Source organism: Idiotropiscis lumnitzeri, chromosome 15, assembly GCF_059441095.1.
Source record: "Idiotropiscis lumnitzeri isolate Australia: NSW breed Sydney's pygmy pipehorse chromosome 15, RoL_Ilum_1.0, whole genome shotgun sequence".
NCBI classification, from domain to species: Eukaryota; Metazoa; Chordata; class Actinopteri; order Syngnathiformes; family Syngnathidae; genus Idiotropiscis; species Idiotropiscis lumnitzeri.
The window spans coordinates 9882224-9903230 of NC_142405.1; the positions used below are offsets into that span (position 1 = coordinate 9882224).

The 21007-nt window shown below is 39.7% G+C and overlaps 3 protein-coding genes across 4 annotated transcripts; all 3 read right to left on the reverse strand.

Moving 5' to 3' along the window:
* Positions 1-64: 64 nt before the first annotated feature.
* Positions 65-6462, reverse strand: LOC148322795 (volume-regulated anion channel subunit LRRC8D). The gene is given in 7 exon segments (XM_088317669.1): positions 65-873; positions 875-1786; positions 2054-2431; positions 2541-2791; positions 2987-3457; positions 4439-4780; positions 6396-6462. Coding segments are annotated over 6 exon segments (2493 nt in total). The 5' UTR covers positions 4754-4780; positions 6396-6462; the 3' UTR covers positions 65-707.
* Positions 6463-7377: 915 nt separating this feature from the next.
* On the reverse strand, positions 7378-12243 carry gcat (glycine C-acetyltransferase). Its single transcript, XM_088317186.1, has 9 exons — positions 11936-12243; positions 11268-11398; positions 10788-10889; positions 10572-10718; positions 10020-10174; positions 9578-9660; positions 8315-8486; positions 7823-7944; positions 7378-7711 (listed from the first exon to the last, which is right to left on the reverse strand). The coding sequence occupies exons 1-9, from the start codon at positions 12153-12155 to the stop codon at positions 7560-7562; spliced, it is 1284 nt and encodes a 427-aa protein (XP_088173312.1). The 5' UTR covers positions 12156-12243; the 3' UTR covers positions 7378-7559.
* Positions 12244-13138: 895 nt separating this feature from the next.
* Positions 13139-20199, reverse strand: tom1 (target of myb1 membrane trafficking protein). 2 transcript variants are annotated; one of them, XM_088317810.1, is made up of 16 exons: positions 20032-20199; positions 18941-19025; positions 18768-18846; positions 18531-18680; positions 18289-18423; positions 18061-18195; positions 17017-17133; positions 16650-16783; positions 16263-16305; positions 16061-16184; positions 15780-15846; positions 15610-15679; positions 14907-14972; positions 14471-14533; positions 14039-14078; positions 13139-13814 (listed from the first exon to the last, which is right to left on the reverse strand). In XM_088317810.1, exons 1-16 carry the CDS (start codon positions 20081-20083, stop codon positions 13720-13722), a joined length of 1455 nt encoding a protein of 484 aa, XP_088173936.1. In that variant the 5' UTR covers positions 20084-20199; the 3' UTR covers positions 13139-13719. The 2 variants fall into 2 exon arrangements, with proteins under 2 accessions (XP_088173936.1, XP_088173935.1); XM_088317809.1 differs by having other exon boundaries at positions 18061-18198.
* Between the last annotated feature and the right edge of the window lie 808 nt (positions 20200-21007).

A 21007-nucleotide genomic window follows, 5' to 3' on the forward strand; every position in this document is an offset into this window, starting at 1 on the left:
CAAAATCATTCAAAAAGGTATAAATCTGTATCAATCAGTTAGATGATGCTGATTATTTGTTGTTTCTTGGAATTTTATTAAGTTTCGTACTCTGGGCTTTGGAGAGCTTTTACATAAACATTACGGAATCTACACATAAACTTAATCTTTATTCATTTTCTTTGAAGGTACAAAACAAATTGAATTCTAACCCCACTGAATCGAACTGAATTGTATTGTTGCGCTTTAAATTGGAATGTCCTTTAATCATATCGCACCCTATGTATATTGTATCAAGATACATATCTAATAGTCTTTTATTAGAGTGACGCAAACCCCTAATACATAGCAGGGGTTAAGTTTTCAAGGCAGCACAGTGTACTAGCAGTTAGCACATTTGCCCCGCAGCACTAATATTTTGGGATCAAATCTGGACCTCTGGCATGCGTGAGTTTCGCATATTATCCCCATGCATGCGAGAGTTTTCTCCAGGTAATCCAGTCTCCTTTTTCACTCCAAAAACACACATGCTAGGTCAAATGAAGATTGTAAATTGTCCATAAATGTGAAGGTGATTGTGAATGGCTGTCCGTCCATATGTGGCCTGTGATTGGCTGCCAATTCGTCCAGGTTGTACCCTGTCTCCTGCCCAAAGTCAGCTAAAATAGGCTCTAGTTTACCCCCAACTGATGAAAGTGTCATAGAAAAGCTCAGGGCTTTCTTTCGTCTCATATCTGTGATTCCTTGGCTGATGAGAATCGCCACTGTGAAGGAGGCGAGTCTGGAAAATCATCCAAATCTGACTCATTTGAACCTGAGCAACAAGAATGGCTCAAGAAGTCCCTGACACGTGCAGGCAACGATAGAAAAAGACAATATTCCACCAGGACACCACAAGCCTGAGCAGCGGCCCAATTCGGCAGGCAGTTCATGCAGACTGTTATCACGTAGGTCCAACTTGCTCAGTTGACTTAAGAATGAAATCCCAACTGGTAACGATCGAAGATAATTGTGTGATACATTTAAAAGGCAAAGCTTCACACATTTATGAAATAACTCTGGAGGCAGATTCTGTAGCCTGTTCCTACTGATGTCTAACTCGGTGAGCAGCTGTAAGGATTTCACCTCAGCAGGCAGCGTCTGAAGCAGGTTCCCAGCCAAAAGGAGCTTCTGAAGATTACAAAGAGAGAAGAGTTCCAAAGGAATATTCTGGATTTGGTTGTTGCACAAATCAAGAACTTCGAGGCTTGTTAGTTCCCCAATACAGACAGGTAGCACTTCAATGTGGTTATTGGAAATTCTAAGGCAAGACAGACAATTGAGTTGAGCCAGACGAGACAGTTCCTCAAGCGTTCTCATCCTATTATTGTGCATGTCGAGAGTCCGCAAATTGGTCAGAGCTTGCAGGGCAGACGGCAAACGCGCAAGCTGACAGCCGCGCAGCTGCAGCTCTGTCAGCTTGACCATCCGCTTCAGGCCGGACACTCCAAGCAGTCTGCTGCCTTCGTTAACAATCTCCAACCTCACCAAGCTGCCAGCCACCTCATGCAGCACTCCGGGGATCCGCTGTAGCACGCCTTGAATCACCAGCACACGGAGTAGACGCCAGTTTCTGAGGCTCCCGAGAGGCCAGTTGCGTCCAAAGAAACCAGATAGGTGAACCTCGTGGAGGCGGTGGAGGGAGACAACCCAGCTTGGGATCTCCGGTGAGTGGGTAAAGGTGATGTTGAGGACCTCAATACGTTCTCGGAGGACTCTGAGTGCACCGGGCTCCACTGTTGCTGTGCACTGGCAGAGGTGGAGCTCCCTGTCGTAGTAATAATTTTAAAAAAACGTGTTAAATGCAAAAAACGTGTATTAGATGTATATCTAAGTCCATTTAGTTTTCTGTAGCACCTGTGCTAATTAAGGTTGCATACAGCAAGCCTTTTGAACAATTATTCAATATCCTGCAAAACCGCACTGTCAACTAGTGCACAGTTTTCCTCACTCGTAAAATGAACTTTATTAGATGTATTAGATCTTCAATATTTTAGCATTGGGAATTGTAATTTGGAGTTTGATATGCATTCACCTGAGTGAGGTCATGTTGGACATCTGAATCGTAAACCGAGCATCCGGGATGAACTCCAGTTTGAGGACCTCAAGGTCACTGAGTGCGAAGAGGGCAGGAGGAAGTTGAGGAAGGGCAACCAGCTGTAGCGAGGAGCGACCTCTAAGGTCAGATGTAGTCAAGGCATGTAGCTTGTCCTCACCCCAACGTCCTTCCAAAAGTTTCTCTGGCAAATGACTCTCAATAACCGGGCAGAGAAAAACAGAGAGGCGCTGAACCAGTAAGGGATCATACTGGTCTAACATATGTAAAAGAAAAGCCAGGTCATTCTTCAGCTCAGGTGTGTCTCTCGGGGACCTTGACTCCTTCATCAAATGGAAGGAAAACTCACGTAGAGAGCTAGACAAAATCAAATGAAAAATGAAGTTCAAAATGTACTCGACCTCAAAAACAACACAAGACAATTTCAAAAGTAAGACATTTGAAAAAAATAAAAATAAAGACCCACTTGTACAAAATCCAGCTGAGGGTGTAAAGGTTAAGCAGGCCGAACAGTCCCAATAAGGTCAAGTAGATCAACAGCAGTTTGCGCAGGAGGGAAGAAAGCACATGGATACACTTAAAGGTGGTGTAGCCTACCAAGGCCTGCACCTCGGGGTGACAGATGTGGGCGAAGGACAAAGAGTTGAGAAGAGGGATGGTGTAACTCATGATCAGAGTTACCATCAGTAGTTTGAATATAATCTGAGCCAAGTACACCTACGGACGAAAAGAAAAAAATGCAGGCACCTTTTAAATAGAATTTTTGGACCATATCATCATTTTCTAATTTTGCAATATTAATATTTAACAAATTCACTTATATAACACTACTGAACTATGATCAAGATGTGCAAACCACCTGCCTAAATGTTTAGCAGCGATTAAATAAAAATATGCAAAATGCTTTCTGACCTTGTAAACGACATCTGAGCTTTCACAGTGGGATCTAAATCTCCTGACACGTTCAAATAGCGCCCTGGCCTCCTCACAATCACTTTTATCCAGACTGATTCCATTCTTGGGATGAGTAGGGCGGTGAGTTGGGGAACTTTTCAAAAACCTCCTGTTTGGGTTTGAATCAACTTTCAAGTTTGCGCCACTCGGAAGGGGTGAGGAGGAAGAAGGAAGATATTCCACTCCTTGTCTCTCGAACGGCGCTTCTTTGTTTTGGAGGTTCTCCTGTTGGGCAGTGTGGCACAGGGCCTGGGATGTCCAAGGTGACTCGCAACACTTTGCCAAGATAGCAAGGAAGTGCTCGATGCGCGCAGACGTGAGAGGGAAGCGGAGCCAGAAGGAGCCGCTGGCCACCAACATAAGAGACAGGAGCAGTGCTGTGTAGGGGAAGAATCGATAGGACGAAGGCAAAATTTCATGGTAGCACACCTGGAAAATAACACAAAGGCTCATTACCCAATACTCACTTAGCTTGTCATTTTAGAATTACAGAAAAATTGAGGCAATGAAAAAAAAAAGTAGACTGCCACTAGTTTTATAGTTCTTTAATTTTTTTTTCTTTTTTTTTTTTTTAAATAAACCTTGATTTAATAAGATTTGGGCAGTTCAAATCTCAAACATCAACAGCTTGCTTTTTTTGAGATACTGTATTTGTAGATATTCAGGAGGGAACCTGAAAAACAGCTTATTTTATTTTTATTTAATTTAATTTGAGTAGCAGTACAGCAGAGTAACAGGGTGGCCAGTCAATGCTATGTGTTAGCTGCTATGCTAACTCATCAGAATAAAAACTCTCCAAAAAAAAAAGTACTTTGTCTGATCATTTGAGCATTAGTGTTACGTTGGGTTGAGTGAAACACTCTATTACACAGGTGTCAATCTCAAGGCCCGGGGGCCAGGTCTGGCCCACGACTTCATTTTATGTGGCCCGCGAAGGGCATGTGCGACAACTTCCTGTTTCTAGCACATTTTCTTCACCTTTAACAACGTTGAGATATGAGTTATTGTCATTTATTTGTTACCAATCACCCCTTTTAGAATAAATTGAAGAATTGTTGAACAAACAATTACTGACTGTCATTCCATCAATTTGTTGTGTGCATGTGATAACGTAAGGTGATCATACATTAATATGGGTTCACAGTCAGAACGGCCTCTGAAGGAAACCATAACTACAAAGAGGCCCGTCCACAAAAATTAGTTTGACGTCCCTGCTCTATTATGAAATTATTGGTCAAAAAATCATACAGGGTGCACAATAAATATCTCAGGTCAACCATAGTGCAGGCCTTTGCATTTTCTGCATAGATTATTTGATTTTATGGCGGCTTGGAGTATGATACAAAAAATGTCCGTTCTAGAATGAACTTTGAATCATTTTAAAGACAAACGAGGCTTTTAGCAGAGTACCTGACTAATATACACATACTGCTGGTAAACCAGATGAGTGTGTCGACCCGAAGCAGTCAAATGAAGATTCTGGCCAACGTCAGATGCGGTACCACCCGGCAACTGGGAGGGGAAATAACTTGAATTTGCTGAGCCAAGAGGATGCAATGGAATGCACACCACTTTGTCTCTGGAGAGCTGCACGGTACTAGCAAGAATTGAGGTCATCAACATCAGGACGACTGTGTAGTCCATGAAAACCTCCCACCATGGCTTCAGCAGCTTGGACCTGTTCTCATGCGGATCCAGCGGAACCAACTCTGACAGGGAAAACATTGGGGCGCCTTGATCTGGAATAGATCACTGTAAAAAAATAGAGAAAAAACACAATTGATTGAGTGACTGGCAGATGTTGTAAATATTCATTCATGATTAGGTTCCTATTATGACGTAATGGTTGCCAACACTTATGAATAATTAGGATTTATAGGTGAATGCTAAGGGCGCAGAGGCTATAGTGGGTGTCACAAAATCGAGAAAAAAATACTACTCCTTGAGTATTAAGTCCAAAATGGAAGAGCTAACCACCAGTATGCTGAGATAAAGAGAGCTGAGGCCACCTTAAGTATCATGACTTGAGATACCAAGATGCAACATAACATGACATGTTTTTTTTACCTAACTATGGCATCTCAATTCATATGCAATCCACTTGATCTACAAAGTATTTTTGATGCTGCTTATCCTGTTCTGGTTTGCAGCTAGCTTCAGGTTATCCCAAATGAATTTCGGCAAATGGTAGACCAAGCCTGGACATACAGAGACAACATTTATACTCACATTGATGCCGTCGCTGAGAAACTGAAGCCAAGCCATGCTACCTGCTTCAAAGTCTCAAGAGTGAACCAATGCAGTATCAGTGAATGCTAATTAAAGAGAAATTTGAAATGGTTTTAATCTCAACTGCATGGCACATTTTTGTGAAATGATGAATACAGATGCTTTTATTTAATGACATTTAATTTGGATAGATTTTGGCATTTTGGTTACCATGGTACCTTTAAATACTTGCACTTTTCTATTGTTTTGAAGTATGCTTCCACAGTACATAAACTTGACATTACAATTGAAGCTGTGGGGTGAATAATTTTCAACAAAAACGTAAATAATATTTTTTATTTCATACTGAAAGCAAACTTAAAATGAAAAATAACCAATTGTGCTCGGCGACTAGCTATCAACCAGTTCAGGGTACACTCCATTAATTACTTTCAGGGGAAGTCAATTCACAAATTTTCTTTACAAGAATATGTTCTATGCAGGCCCACGAGTCGAGACACGGCCTTCTCATTAATATTGTGTTTGTGGAATATGTGTTAAGCAATAAAATTCTTCGATTATTAGCCATCTCAAGGGGCGTCCATTTTGTTACTTCTGGTGACTGAAAATGACATAGATGGCCAAAAATGGGTGGATTTTACTGCTTAACTCATATTCTGCAAACGCAATATTAATCAGAATGCCATGTTTAAACTAGTGAAGGCGCATAAAACGTTTTATTGCAAATACTTTTTTTGGGTTGACTTCCCCTTTAAAGTCAGTTGGGATTAGCTCCAGCTCACCTGTGACCCGAATGAGAACAATTGACCGAAACTCAGTTGACCAAATTTTATATATCGACGAATCATTTTATGTGCTTTCACTTAATGGCACATGATGGGACATTGTTTCAGAAAAATAAAAAGAGGTATTCCAGCTTGTTTAAACAGCATATTAATGAAGAAATATTCCAAACATCAGCTATAGCTACACATAAACACGATATTACATAGTACGTTTCTTGGCATTTCGCTGCAGGGTTTGAGTGGATTGCCTCTCAGTACAAGAGATACTCTGTATGCAATTCAATAAAATTATGAGTTTAGAATATATAATTCTACGGTTGTACAACCCAGAAAACGTAACAACATTCACTTACCGAACCAAGTAAGTTGATCCAATGGTTTCCCTGGCAAAGCCTGCATGTCTTCTGGCTTACAAACAGCTTTTCAACTGTTGCCATGGCACTGGAGAATGTGTGGAGAAAAAAAAAATCCAATTCAGGCCTCGGACCCATTAGAGACACGTATGCACCCTTTAACTCTTTGAGCGCCAAGTTAGTCTGAGCAGGAAAGAAAACAAAAGTTCTTGTTTTATTGAGAATGGTAGATTTGAACGTGTTGTTAAACTGCAATGCATTACAGCACATATTGTATTCAAATCTCATTCTGACTTTGTAAGGCAGCCTGTGCAGCTAAATGCTATCAACTAACACAATTTTGGATACAAATGAATTCAAAACAAGAAATATCCAAAGGGAGCTATATTTCAAATTCTCATTGAGCCTGACCAAAGTCTGTATTAAAATGAACTGTAATACCCTATATTTGCTCTTTAATGTAAATGCATGATAATGTATAAAATTCCGTCAACATAAACTCCATTCTTTGGCATTTTTAAGAAGATAAAACCTTTAAAAGGCCATATTTAACACTATCAGAAGGGAAGAAAGGTATTTCACCCACTGAAATGGTTAAAGGAAGAGTGCCAAGTTTCTCCCTATTTGTACCCTTTGATAATTCCCCCAATGATTTCTAAACTTTATTCACATCTCAATTTTGTAATTATTCCCCAAAATACAGAAAACAAACCCTAATAACTGGAAATGATGTGAGGATTTTTTGTCTTTTAATTTCTGCTTCTTTATGCTTGTTATGCCGAAGCCACTCAAACAATTCACCAGCCTTCAAGGACGAGAAAGTGAAGAGAACAAGACAGAAGATTCCAAATTGGAAAGCAATAACGCCACTTTTAACCAATGCTCCACAAGAGACTTTTCTATTAGATTGTTTTCTTTTAAGATAGTTGATATAACATTTAGTTTAGCAGTTTTAAAACACCCAAGTAAAAGAAACACAGTCTGAAACATTCTTTTACTTTATTTCACTCCCGGGCAGTCAAACGGATCCGGAACAGTACACAAAGTTGACAGATATAAATCATATATCACCATTATTCGTATAGGTCATATGTCACCGGCAACACTATCCGCAGGAGCGCCTGTTTGTTTGGATCTCGGAGCAGTCATTTCTTTTATGTCCTTTCAGGAAATAACTCCATGCTTTCTGCCCGTCTGAATGAAGGCGTCGACACAGTGGTCAATGTCTTCATCTGTGTGCGCGGCTGAAATCTGAACACGGATTCGGGCTTTGCCTTTTGGTACGACGGGGAAGGAAAATCCAATCACATACACACCTGTGGAGGAGAGTGTCAAGTTGACTCATTTTGAAAGTTCACCGCTAAATAATAATTGATGCAGAGGACAAAAAAAAAATTACACATGGTCAGATTTGATTTATATCTCACCTAGCTTCAACATGTCGTCTGCCATCAGAGAGGCAAGTCGAGCATCACCCAGCATCACTGGACAGATCGGGTGAGCCGAGCCTGAGATGGTGAAGCCGGCCTGCGTCATTTTGTTTCGGAACCTGTAGCACAGAAAACTTGAATACATTTGCACATCCTAACAAAAAAGAAGAAGCGCCATATCAAATCAAGTGGGGGCCAGGTCTTCCCCCCAAGCCTTGAGTTGGCCACACGTCATCAATAGAGCAAGAAAATCAAATATAATGTCCTGTATTTCCTAAAATTATGCGCTTTACTATTTTTTTTGTCACACAGTATTTTATATGAAACTACGTGCACACAATCAGACTTGTGATCTGAACGCCGCATGTGATCTGCAGACAATATAAATATTTGCTCATCTGCATGCTGTTAACGAGCAGCACATTTTAGGACCCAAGTTTATTATTTGGATATGCAAACACAAGGAACACAATCAAATAAAATAGCTACCTCATGGTTTTGGCTGACATGCTCTGCGCAATCTCATTGGAGGCGAGGAGCAGCTCAACAGCCCGCGTGGCGCAGCCCACCACAGGTGGGGGGAGGGAGTTGGAGAAAAGGTAAGGCCGAGACCGCTGCCTCAGCAGATCGATGAGGGGCTTCGGTCCCACTGTGTAGCCACCTGACATCATACAAAACATGTCATGTCATCTTTTCTGTGTTACAACTCTGCTTGACTCGTTTGAGCCCTTTTTGCATGCTTGATATTTCTGACCAGCTCACTTACGTTTTGAATTAAGTTGTGTTAGTACAAAAATTAGCAACCACAATTTTTGGCCACAAACGTGAAAGGAGGATTATGTCACTGCACGTAAAAAAAAAAAAAAAAATGATATGTTAAAATGATCGATACCGCTGATTATGGGCATACAATAAGCGGCAATGATGGTCGCAAATTAATCAGGTAGCATGTATTCGCGAACAAAAAGTCTTTTTATTCTTTTGTCCCGTTCAAAAACATTAGCCTCATGCCATCTAACAAGCTTGTAAAATGTTCATATTGTGAATTTGAATGACATTTGGCTTTCATAAGAAGGAGTGATGCAAATAAAAAACAAATCGAGTGGAGAGATTGGGAAAAAAATATGAATACACATTAAAAATATATAGCCTTCGAAATGTAAAAAAATATATAGATTAGAAGTGTCAAGCTCTGGCCCGCGGGCCAAATTTGGCCCACAGTGTAATTATATTTGGCCCGCGAGGCAATACCAAATGACTACTATACCATTTTGCATTCTATATGATAATAGTAACATTCAAATAATAATAGTAATTTTAAAAACTAAAGAATGTATTGCATTAATAAATCCAAGAAAAAAAAACTGCATTTATATTGTTTTTAAAAAATTAAATGTTGGCCCGTGGCATTGTTCAAGTTTTAATTTTCGGCCCACTCAGTATTTGAGTTTGACACCCCTGATATATATTTTGCCACTGGCAAGCTAAGAAGGAGTTTTTCCTGTTTATCCAATGTTACCGTTATTAATATGAGCTAACGGTGTTACTGTGGATATGTAAAAATTACATTTTCGAGGTTGGATATTTTACAGGAATGACAGGAACACGAAAAACAAAACACAAACACGCAAAACACGAAACTGAATTAACTTAAATCTTAATAACTATGGTCTGTGGACAAAAATGGTCATGGCAAGCTGAAATGTTAGTCAAATAAAACAAGACCCGAGATTTCAAAAGAGTAAAACGCACCAGCTGCACCTCCAAGTGCTTTCCCCAGAGTGGAGTTTACAATGTGAACTCGGTCCATCTCTCCCAGCAGCTCATCGGTTCCTCTGCAAATTGACATGAATTTAAAATATATGAGCTTTGTCACTTGCTTTTTCCTTTACTTGCCAGCTAGCTTGAAGCACTAAGATGACATCCAGAAGCAACATGTTCAGACCACTCAGGTTCTCTACGCAATAATTCAATCACTGTACGGTGTCTAACCACAGTGTAGTCATTTATTCACAATTTAAAATGTCAGTCAACTGAAACTAAATAATTCATATAAAATAATACATTAAATATTTTCACCAGAAAAAAAAAAGTTTCATATCTGATTTGCGGATGGTACAAAATAATAGAACTTTTTCTTGTGTTATGTTGAATGCATAAGAAAAAAAAAAAAAGGCAAAATATTTGGACTCACCTTCCACGGGGCCCAAGGAAACCAGTAGCGTGGCATTCATCGATGAACACCATGGCTCCGTACTGCTCAGCCAGGTCACAGATTCCCGTTAATGGAGCGACATCTCCATCCATTGAGAAGACCCCATCAGTCACCACCAGCCGCATGCGACATGACTGAGAAGCATAAATGCATAAAAGCTGATTGCCCACGTCACATGCGCTGCCTACCACATCATACGCAGTTTCCGTGTATAAACACACTTTTTGCGCACCAATGTCATGCGCAGCGAGTCCATTTGCTATAATCACAAAGAAAAATTTATAGAGCTTTGGTGTGGAATTTTGAGAAAAAAATTAAAATTCACAAATTTGACCTCTAACTTCTGAATGGACATGTCACAATGGACACAAGTAATGGGACACTTGACCATTCTACTCAAGCTGCGTTACATTTCTGGGAAGAATCTTTCCACAAGACGCTGAAGTGTGTGTGAAGTGCCCGTTCACTTTTGAACCTGAAACTACATCAACATTGTGGACATGTATGGGAAGAGGAATATTTCTTACACACCTGAGACTCCTTGAGCTTGCTCTCCAAATCACTGAGGTCCATGTGCTTGTAGCGCAGTCTTTTCGCCCGACACAGACGGATACCATCAATAATGGAGGCGTGGTTAAGTTCATCCGACAACACAGCATCATCCGGGCCCATCAGAACCTTAAACAGGAGTCATTGAAATGCATTACTGCATGCACTTAGATATCTACTCCTAGAGATGATACACACCTCAAATAGTCCAGCATTGGCATCAAAACAACTGGCATAGAGGATGCAGTCCTCTCTCTCGTGAAACTCGGCCAACTTCTGCTCCAGGTTTTTGTGTAAATCCTGCAAATCACCGCTCAAATATTCAGAAATATCTATGTGGGGACTGAGCATATTTTTGTTTTTGGCAGCGTGTGTATCGCATGCGCCACCTGCATGGATCAGCACACAAATTGACAAGTGTAATTTGCAGATTTGCTGTCTCCAAGATAATGTCTTACTTTTACTGCTATTTTTCTGCTTGAAAGTTGCCTCTCGGCTAGTCACAATACGTTAACGTAACAAAAACCCAATGGCCCCACTCATTTTAGGCGTTGTAGCACAATCCAATACTTCCGCTTTAGGATTCAATGTTTGGTTTGACGCCATAGGAATGCCTGGTGGGTTTTTTCCTGCATGGATGTCAGTGTATTTACAGCATGTGTCTATTCAGCACTGTACCTGAGTACCGCAGATAAATCGGACTGAGCTTAATCCAGCGCCGTACATTTTCAGCGCATCAATCCCTGCTTGCACCACTTCTGGATGACTGGATAGGCCAAGGTAGTTGTTGGCGCAGAAGTTTAAAATGCCTGAGAAATTTAAGGGAATCAGAAATAACTCAGGTTAATTGTGGCCAAGGACTACAACAGTCTAGCTGCGTAATGTGGCAGCTGAAATAAAATATGATGCAAACAACAATAGACACACAAGTGAATGCTGACAAAAACAAACAAGATGATGCAGAAGAAGCGATTAGAATTGGCTTTTATTTGTTATACACTTGATAATGGCCCAGGGGGAATATTCAAATCACATTTTGCTGTATATTTATTGTTGCACATCACAAATGGAAACAGATCACACAAATGCAGGCCTGCAAGGAGGGATGTCAGAGTGAAAAGGACACACAGAGGTTTGCTCAAGGGCACAGCGGACAGGATGCAGACAAACATTACTTCAATAACTGGTTGCGAGTTATCAAACTTTTAACCACACTAACAAGACGGAGTATTTAGACTTTCAAAAGTTTCTTCTACACTTTACAGTCACGGGATGGACCAACGTAATGACAACAAAATGACTGAGACCTGTGAAAATTGTGTAAATCTAAATTTATTTTCACTCACTGCCACGGCTTCCGTCCACGTTGATGTGCGGTCCCTGCTTGGAAGTGATGATCCTCTCCGCCTTCCAAGTCCCCGCCACGCGAATAGACTCGAGCTCGCCGTTTAACACCGCTCTGGCTTCAGCAACAGCCGCGTAGCTCCGATTTAAAACCGAAGACGAGGGCCGCAGAATCCCCCGAAGAGGGTTCAACAAAGTCCAGCCAGCTTTGCCGAGAGACATGACCGTGGCGTGAATGTGTGCGTTTTTGGTTGTCAAAAGTAACCGGAAGTTGGCTGCTGCAACATGAAAAGAGGGCGTGACATTCTTGGCCAATCAGATGGAAGGAAACAAGGTCGGTGATTTGTTTGTCCAATTGCATTGCACATTATTTTGTACCTACCCTTTGCTTCTGGCAAACATTGGGCCACCTGTTTGTTTTTTTAATACTGAACAAGTTCACTTAAAGTCCCAACGCACAATATTCCATTACCAAAGCAGTAATATACAGTATTTGTATAAAAAAATATAAATATACATAATGAACATAAAAAGAACACAATGCAAGCAGCGTGCCGAAACTAAAAATGCGTTCTTGTGGTCGCTGCGTGACCACGCATTTTGCGATAAAAATCAGTGGGTGTGTTCTTCAAACCGCCTTGCTGTTCGAGAGCATATAGTCGTCGCCAACCCCATGTCAAATTACCATACATATATATGCATTCAATGCCTGTAAAAAAGAGACTCATAATTCATAAATATATATTATACTAATATTTGTATGTGTTGTAAATTGGAATCCTTTATGTATATATATATATATATATATGTATATATATATATATATTAGTGTGATTAGTTAAAAAAATGTGATCACTTGACAGCACTAATATATCTAATTTTCGGACTACACTACTGCACCGCACCAACATGGTTTGGTTTTTTGGTTTTGAATCTCAACTCTCTACGTACTCCAGGAGCTTGCTCCCATTCCAAACACATGCATGTTAGGTTGACTGAAGCACTGAATAAAATGTTTCGAGTGACTGACTGGCGACCAGCAATGAGTGTAGGCCCATGAGTTAATCTGTAAAAAACAAAACAATAACTAACATATTTTTCATATTCTGTATAAAACCAGCCATCAAAAACAGATGACTGACTTAAATATCTCCAGACGACTAAACTTCACAAGGGTGGGTGATAGTAGGAAAAACTCGTGGAAGTTTGGTTGGTTATTTAATTGCACTCTGCATTTAAAATTAAAACACCTTGACAAAGAAATATTATGGAAGTAAAAAAAAAAAAAAAAAAAAAACTAAATTACTTTTCCTTTACATCCGATATCAATATTAACATGAAACGAAGCCTCAAACTCTTCATGAGAAATTGCTGACATTTTCTTACATATAAGTTAACAGTGTTTGCTACTTACTGCATAACGTAACTCATCATGAAATGCCACAAAAAAAAAGTTCATAGCAATATAGTCATCTATGTTGCAAAAGTTGTTTTAGTAACAATATTCCAAGTTTCTTTCAATAGTAGGAATGTTACCATAGAAATTGTGCAAATGCTTGCATTACCACCACTTAATTACATCATGTAAAATCCTCTGGCCTTCATTCACTTATTACCAGTTAAAACCCCAGTAAAGCAATAGCAGGATACACAAGAAGTAAATACGGACTGCAATCCTCCATGCTCAAATGTGCCTTTGATACAGAAAACAAAAATTCAGTTCCATCCTTCCCTTAAAGCAGAGGGACTTTATGAGAGTTGCGCGTGTGGCCGCTTGAATTGCAGCTCAGGATTCGGAGTGGTTGGCATCCTGGGAAGACTGTCGCACTGAAGGTAACCGCTCAGCCGCTTTTGCTCTTTGTGCCAAGAATCTATCAAATTCTTCAGAAGAGGACAACTACGATTAGACAAAAGAAAAACTTCACACAATCCGCTATAGCTAAATCACTGAATGACAGAAATGGATGAAATGATTAGAAGACGTAATCCACGTCAATCTAAAATGGGTGAATTTAAGATGCATCAGTTGCAACTAAAAGTGTCAAAACACCCCCAAAAAAGAAAAGAAGAAAAAGAAAAAGGGAGTCAGCTTCAAGTTTGCTTACCTTCACTTGTGACACCATCAGAGTCCTCATAGTCATCATACTGTGTCAAAAACAGAAACAAAATTATATTGGAAGTAAACACAATGCAACGTTACAATTATTCTGCTCGGGATGACAAAAAAAAAAAAAAAGCCTCACTTAAAAAGTTAGTTCACAATTTAGAGGTGTAATAAATGTGTCATTGACAATTGGAGCGAGCATAATAATCAAAGTGTGAAATTTATTACTGAGAAGATGAAAGTCTGGGCTTCTCTACTTAGGCTGTGAACAGATCCAGGATAAGTAGAAGAAAATGGATGGATTGAATCCCATTTTAAAGTATATGGAGGGCACACACAACCATTCCCACCTATGTACAATTAGTGACCATAACATATGTTTTGAGAAGGCTAAACAAGCACGGGAGAAAGTATTAGAAATCCTAATCCTCACCTCATCATCCAGTTCAAGCCATTTCTCAATATCCTCCATTACATTGGATTGCTTGATGGGAATCTAAAAGAGAAGAAAAATATATCAAATACAATAAGGACAGTTGCTCACCCCTCAAAAAAAAAAAAAAAAAAGAAAAAAAAACCCACACAAAATTACTATCCCAACATGACACAAAGTAGAAATATTCTAAGAAAATGGAACATCAGGACAGGGCAAAGCGAACCTTTCCATGCTCCTTGCACACCCACGTCAATTCAAATAGTCAAGCCTTTGACACTTTGACAATGCATGCAAACCAAAAGTTTTATGGGGCAGAAAAAGTAAACCACTGACCAAACAAAACTTCATGACGACAACTATTACTACAACAAAACCCAGAACTTAAAAAAAAAAAAAAAAAGGGAAATCAGGCACACTTTGGACATGGACCCACCATTCCCTTTTTAATCATCCAGTCTAACTTTGGTGAGGAGCTGTGGGAGGAGGCTGGGCTGTAATCCTTCGTTGCACAGATAGAGAATTCTTTCAGAATAGGATCAAGTGATTTCTATCTATTTCTTGACACTAATGATTCAATTACTACAGTCACAACAACAGAGCAAGACATTCACGCAAGTGAACAACAGAAATGCACGGCCATATTATGATATATAATGTTCCAAAAATTGCAAGTCATTTCATAATTTAATTATCAGCCAATTCCCTCTCAATGAATCAATTACTAAGATGTGTAAAAAGTGACTATGTTAAATGTGAAACTTAAATAGAAGTTTATTGTTAGTCTGTTTAACATTTTCCTTTTTTCAAAGTACATTTTGTGTGTTAGAATTTGTGTTGGGATTTTTCAACGAGAAGACGATTTAAAATCTGTTAGCTTGGAACGTGTAGTTACTCAGAAGTCGATATTTCAAACGATGCGATATTTTTTTTTTTTTGGGAACAACCCTTTGCTTCTTCCTCGAGGTCCCATTTGCTGTATCCACTCCCTGTCCATCTCAGCCAACAGTATTAACACAATATTTGTAAAACCATGACAATTATTTACTAAGATTCCTTTTCAAGCCAGAAAACTCGCTGACTTTCTACAACTACATGAGCAATTTACGCACATGACCTGACATGAACATGTTACTTACCGCTTTAGAGTTTTGCACTGTGTTGTCCTGAGCTTGTGCAAGGCCATCCAGTCCAATGTCTGCATGCTCACTGAAACCAAAATCACTTGAACGTGAACTGCAAATTAGGCTAATTATATATTCAAAAAAACTTCCAAAAGCATATTACTGTTAAATGTTATAGTTTGTACCTTCCTCTTTGAGTTGAGCTATTTCTTTTCTGTAAAAATGCATCCACAACATCCCCTTCCCTTGTGTCTGTTAAAAGCACGACAAAAAAAACGTTTTGTGAGTGATTGTAGTCTTGATAAATGTGCAGAATGCAAAATTAACTCCTAAATAGCCCACACACAATATATGTCATAAACAGAAAAGTAATGTTACCTGCAATGAGTTTAGGTCAACATCAATTACATAAAACCAAACAAATAAAGTCAACGTAAAAAAAAAAAAAAAAAAAAAAAAAACTTACTGAGCCCTGCCATCTGGCTGGACAAACTGTCCGCTTTTGATTGGCTGAGCGAGTCTCCATTGGTGACTGACGCAGCCGCTGAGTGGCTCACATTGAGGTCTGTTAGGTTTACATATGTATGGCTCTGCAAATGCAAAAGGATGAGATGTGAACAGTCAAAAAAAAAAAAAAAAAAATGATGCAAATGTCTATGGTTATCTACCTCTTGAGTCGCGTTTGGACCATTGGCTAATTGTCTTTCAAACCTAAAAACAGCCACAAAGAGAAGTAAGAAATTACATATATGATTGTAGACAACAGCAAAGTATTGCAATGGACATCCTTGACTTGTTTGCAATAAAAATAATATAAATAATGGAGCAAAGATATGACTGAAAATGTAAAAAAAAAAAACAACCTCTTGTTTATTTTATCTACTATAAATTTTTAAATGATGTCTCTCAGTGAGCTGTGATTCGATTAAATAGAGAGTGGTGGATTTGTGCAATGTAAGAAATAATTTTGAAGCTGTTAATTTAAGCCAAAATGAGTCTCAGTTACCTCATGGTTATATAGTGATTAAAAAAAAAAAAAAAAAAAAGTGATTTACCTGTGATAGCGCGAGAAGGCGGTGTTCATTTCGTCATTGGTTGCAAGTAGCTCTTCAATCAGCTTCTCCTCGCTAAGCCTGGGGACAATCTTCACTATCCTGTCCTGCATTTCCTTACATACTGTGTACAACTGCTAATGACACAACCAGAGAGAGCGAGAGAGAGAGAGAGAGAGAGAGAGAGAGAGAGAGAGAGAGAGAGAATGTGTGGGTGGGGGGTTGTGATGTTACAGATGTAGCACATGTATAAAGTGCAAGATCAGTTAAGGGCAACGGTAAAAGGGTGGGAAACGTTTTCCTGCCGAATAAAATACATTAATAATGTCTTTAGGTTGATAAGAACACCCTGAATTTGTCATTTTTGTACCTCCAGCAACTCCATGTCAGCTTGTTTTACCATGACAGGATCCAGTTGACTCATCATATCGGACATCATTGTGAGGTTGGTCCGCACTACTCCCAGCTCTGCCTTTAGTGCTCCCACCTAGAGTATTAATAGTTAATAGTTGACTGAACAACAATAAACCAAATGACACATTCTTATACGCAACCCCTTCTTTAGTACTGTTTTAGGATCTAATATTGAAGCTATATTTTAGATCAGCCTTCACGGAAATAAGAGACTTGTGTTTACATTGGTATTTATTGCATTTTTAAAACATATTAGATATGATCCTGCTTCAAAATTGGTATACAGTAGTTCTCTATAGCATCTTCCCCAGGAAAAAAAATTAATAAAAATAAACTGTGCGTAATTATTGAATCACAAAACTACCTTGAGTTTCTTAGTCCTTTGCTGCCATCTTGTGAACATACAGTATATTTGATAATATGACGACAATTCCATTGTAAGGTATCCTAAATATAGTTACAGTTATTTACAATTGGGAAGTGCTTTTATCCGACAGCAATTCTTTACAGGGAATTCTAGGAGCTTTGCAGACCTCATTCTTAATAACTTGGCAGAAGCTTGCGTTCTACTGAGTGCCTTTCTTCTTAGTATTACTTTGTAGGTTGAATTTTTAATCCAAATTTTGTCATGGATATCATTAGGATGAGTGCTTTAAGTGGGCCAGCACTCACTAGTATGCAGTACTAGCACTTCTCAATTTTAGCCTCTAGCGTTTTACAGTGTACGGGAACTTCACATACTGTAAGCCCACAGTACCCTCTTTTCTTTAGACTTCAGTTTTCCGCTTTGTGATACTCATGGCTATACTACATTACCCAGTGTGCACTGGTTCGCGTCACACACCTGCGTCTCACGTGTCGAGTGTGTGGTAGAAAAAGGGCGTGAAAAAGAAAGGAGAGTGAAGACTGAGGCACTTGTAAATAAATCAAGGTACCAGATATAGTGAAAAAAAAAAAAAGAGTAGTGAAATATCCCTGTTAGTGCAGCAAAGACCATCACCTGGTTGGGAGTGAAGGCATCACTTCCATCTAGCGTCTGTTTTAGCTCAAGGGTCTGAGGTGGGATTAGGGGAGGTTTGGAGGACAGCAGCACAGCGGGGACAGTAGCAACTGCAGGCCCATTCCGAGAGGAGGTCTGCTATGCGAGGCACAGAAAGCACCCGAAAAGAAAGGTTGACCAAAGATGAAAGGTAGTGTTCAGAGTAGTGGGGAAAAAAAGTGTTTGTACCCTTTTGGGAGCTTGAACTGATGGGTAGCCATCCAATTCCGTCATGGGGAACTCAAGGCCTTTTCTGCGTAGGTCTTCATACACTGACACCACACCCGTCAGGTCGGGTGAGCTACGGAATGCGTCTGCCCACGCCTTAAAAAGATGACAACCACAAATTAACAACAGTTCATGGAATGTGACCATAGAAATGTCAACAGATTGAAAATAGCTTTTTTCCACCCCATTTAACCCTGGCCGACCTGTATGATGCCGAGAACTCTGTCGTGTACGATCAGAGGAGGGTTGTTCCTCGGGATGATAGAACGAACTAGAACCCCTTCGATAAAATCCCTCGTGGTCACCTGGATGTGAAACCTGTAGCCGCAGTTCTTCACACAGGTTTCAAGCACCTGGAGCCAGAAAAATGTGTCTCAAATCTGATTACACAACAAGACAAGAGCAACAATAACAAGGCCGAGGTGTGTTGATACACTCACAGTGAGTGCCAGCATGACCTCCTTAAAGTTCTTGTTTCCCACAATCCTTTTCTTTATGGCTCTGACTGCATCTTTGGGTCTGAAATGAGAGCATATTGACCTTTCAGATACATGCAACTCTGAGACGGTTGCTTAGAACACACACACACACGCACACACACAAACAAACACACCCTTCTTCAGAGCTGTTAACCATGTCGCAAATCTCCATGTTGAGAGACCAGTCTTCTGATGCCAGGCTAGAGCTGGTTGCTATTTCTGTGACAGAAAAAAAGACAATCAGCTACAAATGCGTTGCAAATGTGTGTTTTTGTTCTATTTAAATGACATTACATGACTAGAGATATTGAAAAATACTAATAAATACAACTGCACTCGAATAAAATCCAAATATTATGAGCAGTAGTATCAACGGCGCACAGATCTACTAGTATTTGTTTCATACCCGTAAGAGACAAATTTATATTAATTTAATGCAAATCATTTTAAAATAAATGGAACCAACTTCCGCCATGGGACTTTAACTTTTGTTTAGACCATGTACAAAGTTCACGGAGGAGCTGAAACATGCCAACACCCTGTGGCAAACAAAATGTTGTAATGGGTAATAGAATTTCATTTAAAAACGCCCCCCTCCCTCCCACAATAAGAACAAAGTGGAATAATATTACTTTCTAATTTAGCGAGTAATTATTAATGTATCATGTATGGTATTAATACATGATAATAAAAGCATTCATAATTATACTTGATAACAATAAATACATTTTCACTCGTCTTGAGGTTACTGAAATAAAAAAAGCTTCCAGATCAGTATTAATTCCCATCACACAACAGACATAATTAAACCTTAATTCTTTTCATTTTTTTGTTTGTTTGTTCAACAGTACTATATTTGCATGAGTCAATGGAAACGCATGACAACTTGCATCTAATTTAGGTCAGCAGGAAGTCACACACGCTACAACCAATCAATTTGCAATCTGGCTACGTTTTTGACCCCGCCTCTTCCTAACTATTGGCTGGCAAGCACGTCAATCAAGTATTACCTATTACTCTGTCAGTTTCAATAAAGACTTATTTATTCTTGAAGTAATAGCATGTTAGATACATTATAACTGTATGTTATGCAGTTTGCACTTGAAACAAAATTAGAAGCAAAATTATAGTGAGTGCTCGCGTAGAATGACTAACGAAGATGCCGGGCTTGCTCGGCATTTGGTAGTCACAGGAAAACCACGCATGAGTGGCCGCAAAAGCTCACCGATTCGCTGTCCAACAGGCGTGCTGAACGGGTTCCCCAGTAAAAACTCCATTGTGGAAGCAGTGAAGGCGCAGCAGTGCACCGAAGAACCGGGCCGAGCCGTACGCACCAGGCGGCCGAGCTCGCTGCTGCACCCCGCCCGCTGGCTGCACAAAGTGGGCCGCTAGTTGAGCTGCGTCATGAATTTAAAGGGATAGCGTCATCGAAAAATCAAGCAGACGTCTTGGTAAAAGCGCGCTCCACTCGGGCTGTTTTTAGTACTACAAGCATACGCCCACTTGCCCAAAGAGGAGAAACACTGTACTATGCCGTCTATATTTTGCATAGACACAAGCATAAGCGCTGAACTAAATTCACAACCTGAATTATAATATTTTCTTGACAAAATTAATCAGTTAAACCCTGCCGCTGAAACCATTACTTTTGAGGTATTGCCATTCCCTGGGTACGCTGTATATTTTATGTAATGATATTTTTAGTTAACACATTCAGAGCAACACATCGAAAATGTTTAGTGACCAGCCTCATTTTGCTCATTTTTAATCGAGGGCTGATTGTCTATTGTAAAGTAAACTTCTTCAACAAAGCTTAAGTGCGTCTCTCTTTTCTTGTCCTTGTGATGGAGTATCCACATGGTACTGTAACCTTCGCTCGTTTACACATTACATTCCAATAAATAGTGCATTTATGTACTATGGGTTACGCAGTAAAATCCACGCCTTTTTGTTCATCTTGTCCATCACAGTTGCTCAAGTCTCAGCTAACAACCAATCACGGCTCAGCTTCAGACAACAGGTAAGCCGATCCCTCAGCACCTGTGATGTAATTTTCAGTCGACAGTAAGTGACAAAATGGCTGCCTCCTGAGATCGCTGGATTTTGCTGCTTAACTCATATTCCACAATATTAATCAAAATGCCATGTTTAGACCAGTGAAGGCACATGGAACATTTGATTGCAAATAGTTCTTTTGGGTT

Excerpts from the sequence above, each read along its gene's own strand:
- gcat (XM_088317186.1), bottom strand. The coding sequence starts at position 12,155 with ATGTCTCTCGGCAAAGCTGGCTGGACTTTGTTGAACCCTCTTCGGGGG. Across the intron at positions 10,719-10,787 it reads CCAATGCTGGACTATTTGAG|GTTCTGATGGGCCCGGATGA; the intron begins GTGTGTATCATC and ends CTCCTGTTTAAG. Across the intron at positions 7,945-8,314 it reads ATGTCAGCCAAAACCATGAG|GTTCCGAAACAAAATGACGC; the intron begins GTAGCTATTTTA and ends TCTGTGCTACAG.
- tom1 (XM_088317809.1), bottom strand. The coding sequence starts at position 20,083 with ATGGAGTTTTTACTGGGGAACCCGTTCAGCACGCCTGTTGGACAGCGA. Across the intron at positions 18,847-18,940 it reads GTTAACAGCTCTGAAGAAGG|ACCCAAAGATGCAGTCAGAG; the intron begins GTGTGTTTGTTT and ends CTCTCATTTCAG. Across the intron at positions 18,199-18,288 it reads CAGTTCAAGCTCCCAAAAGG|CAGACCTCCTCTCGGAATGG; the intron begins GTACAAACACTT and ends TGCCTCGCATAG.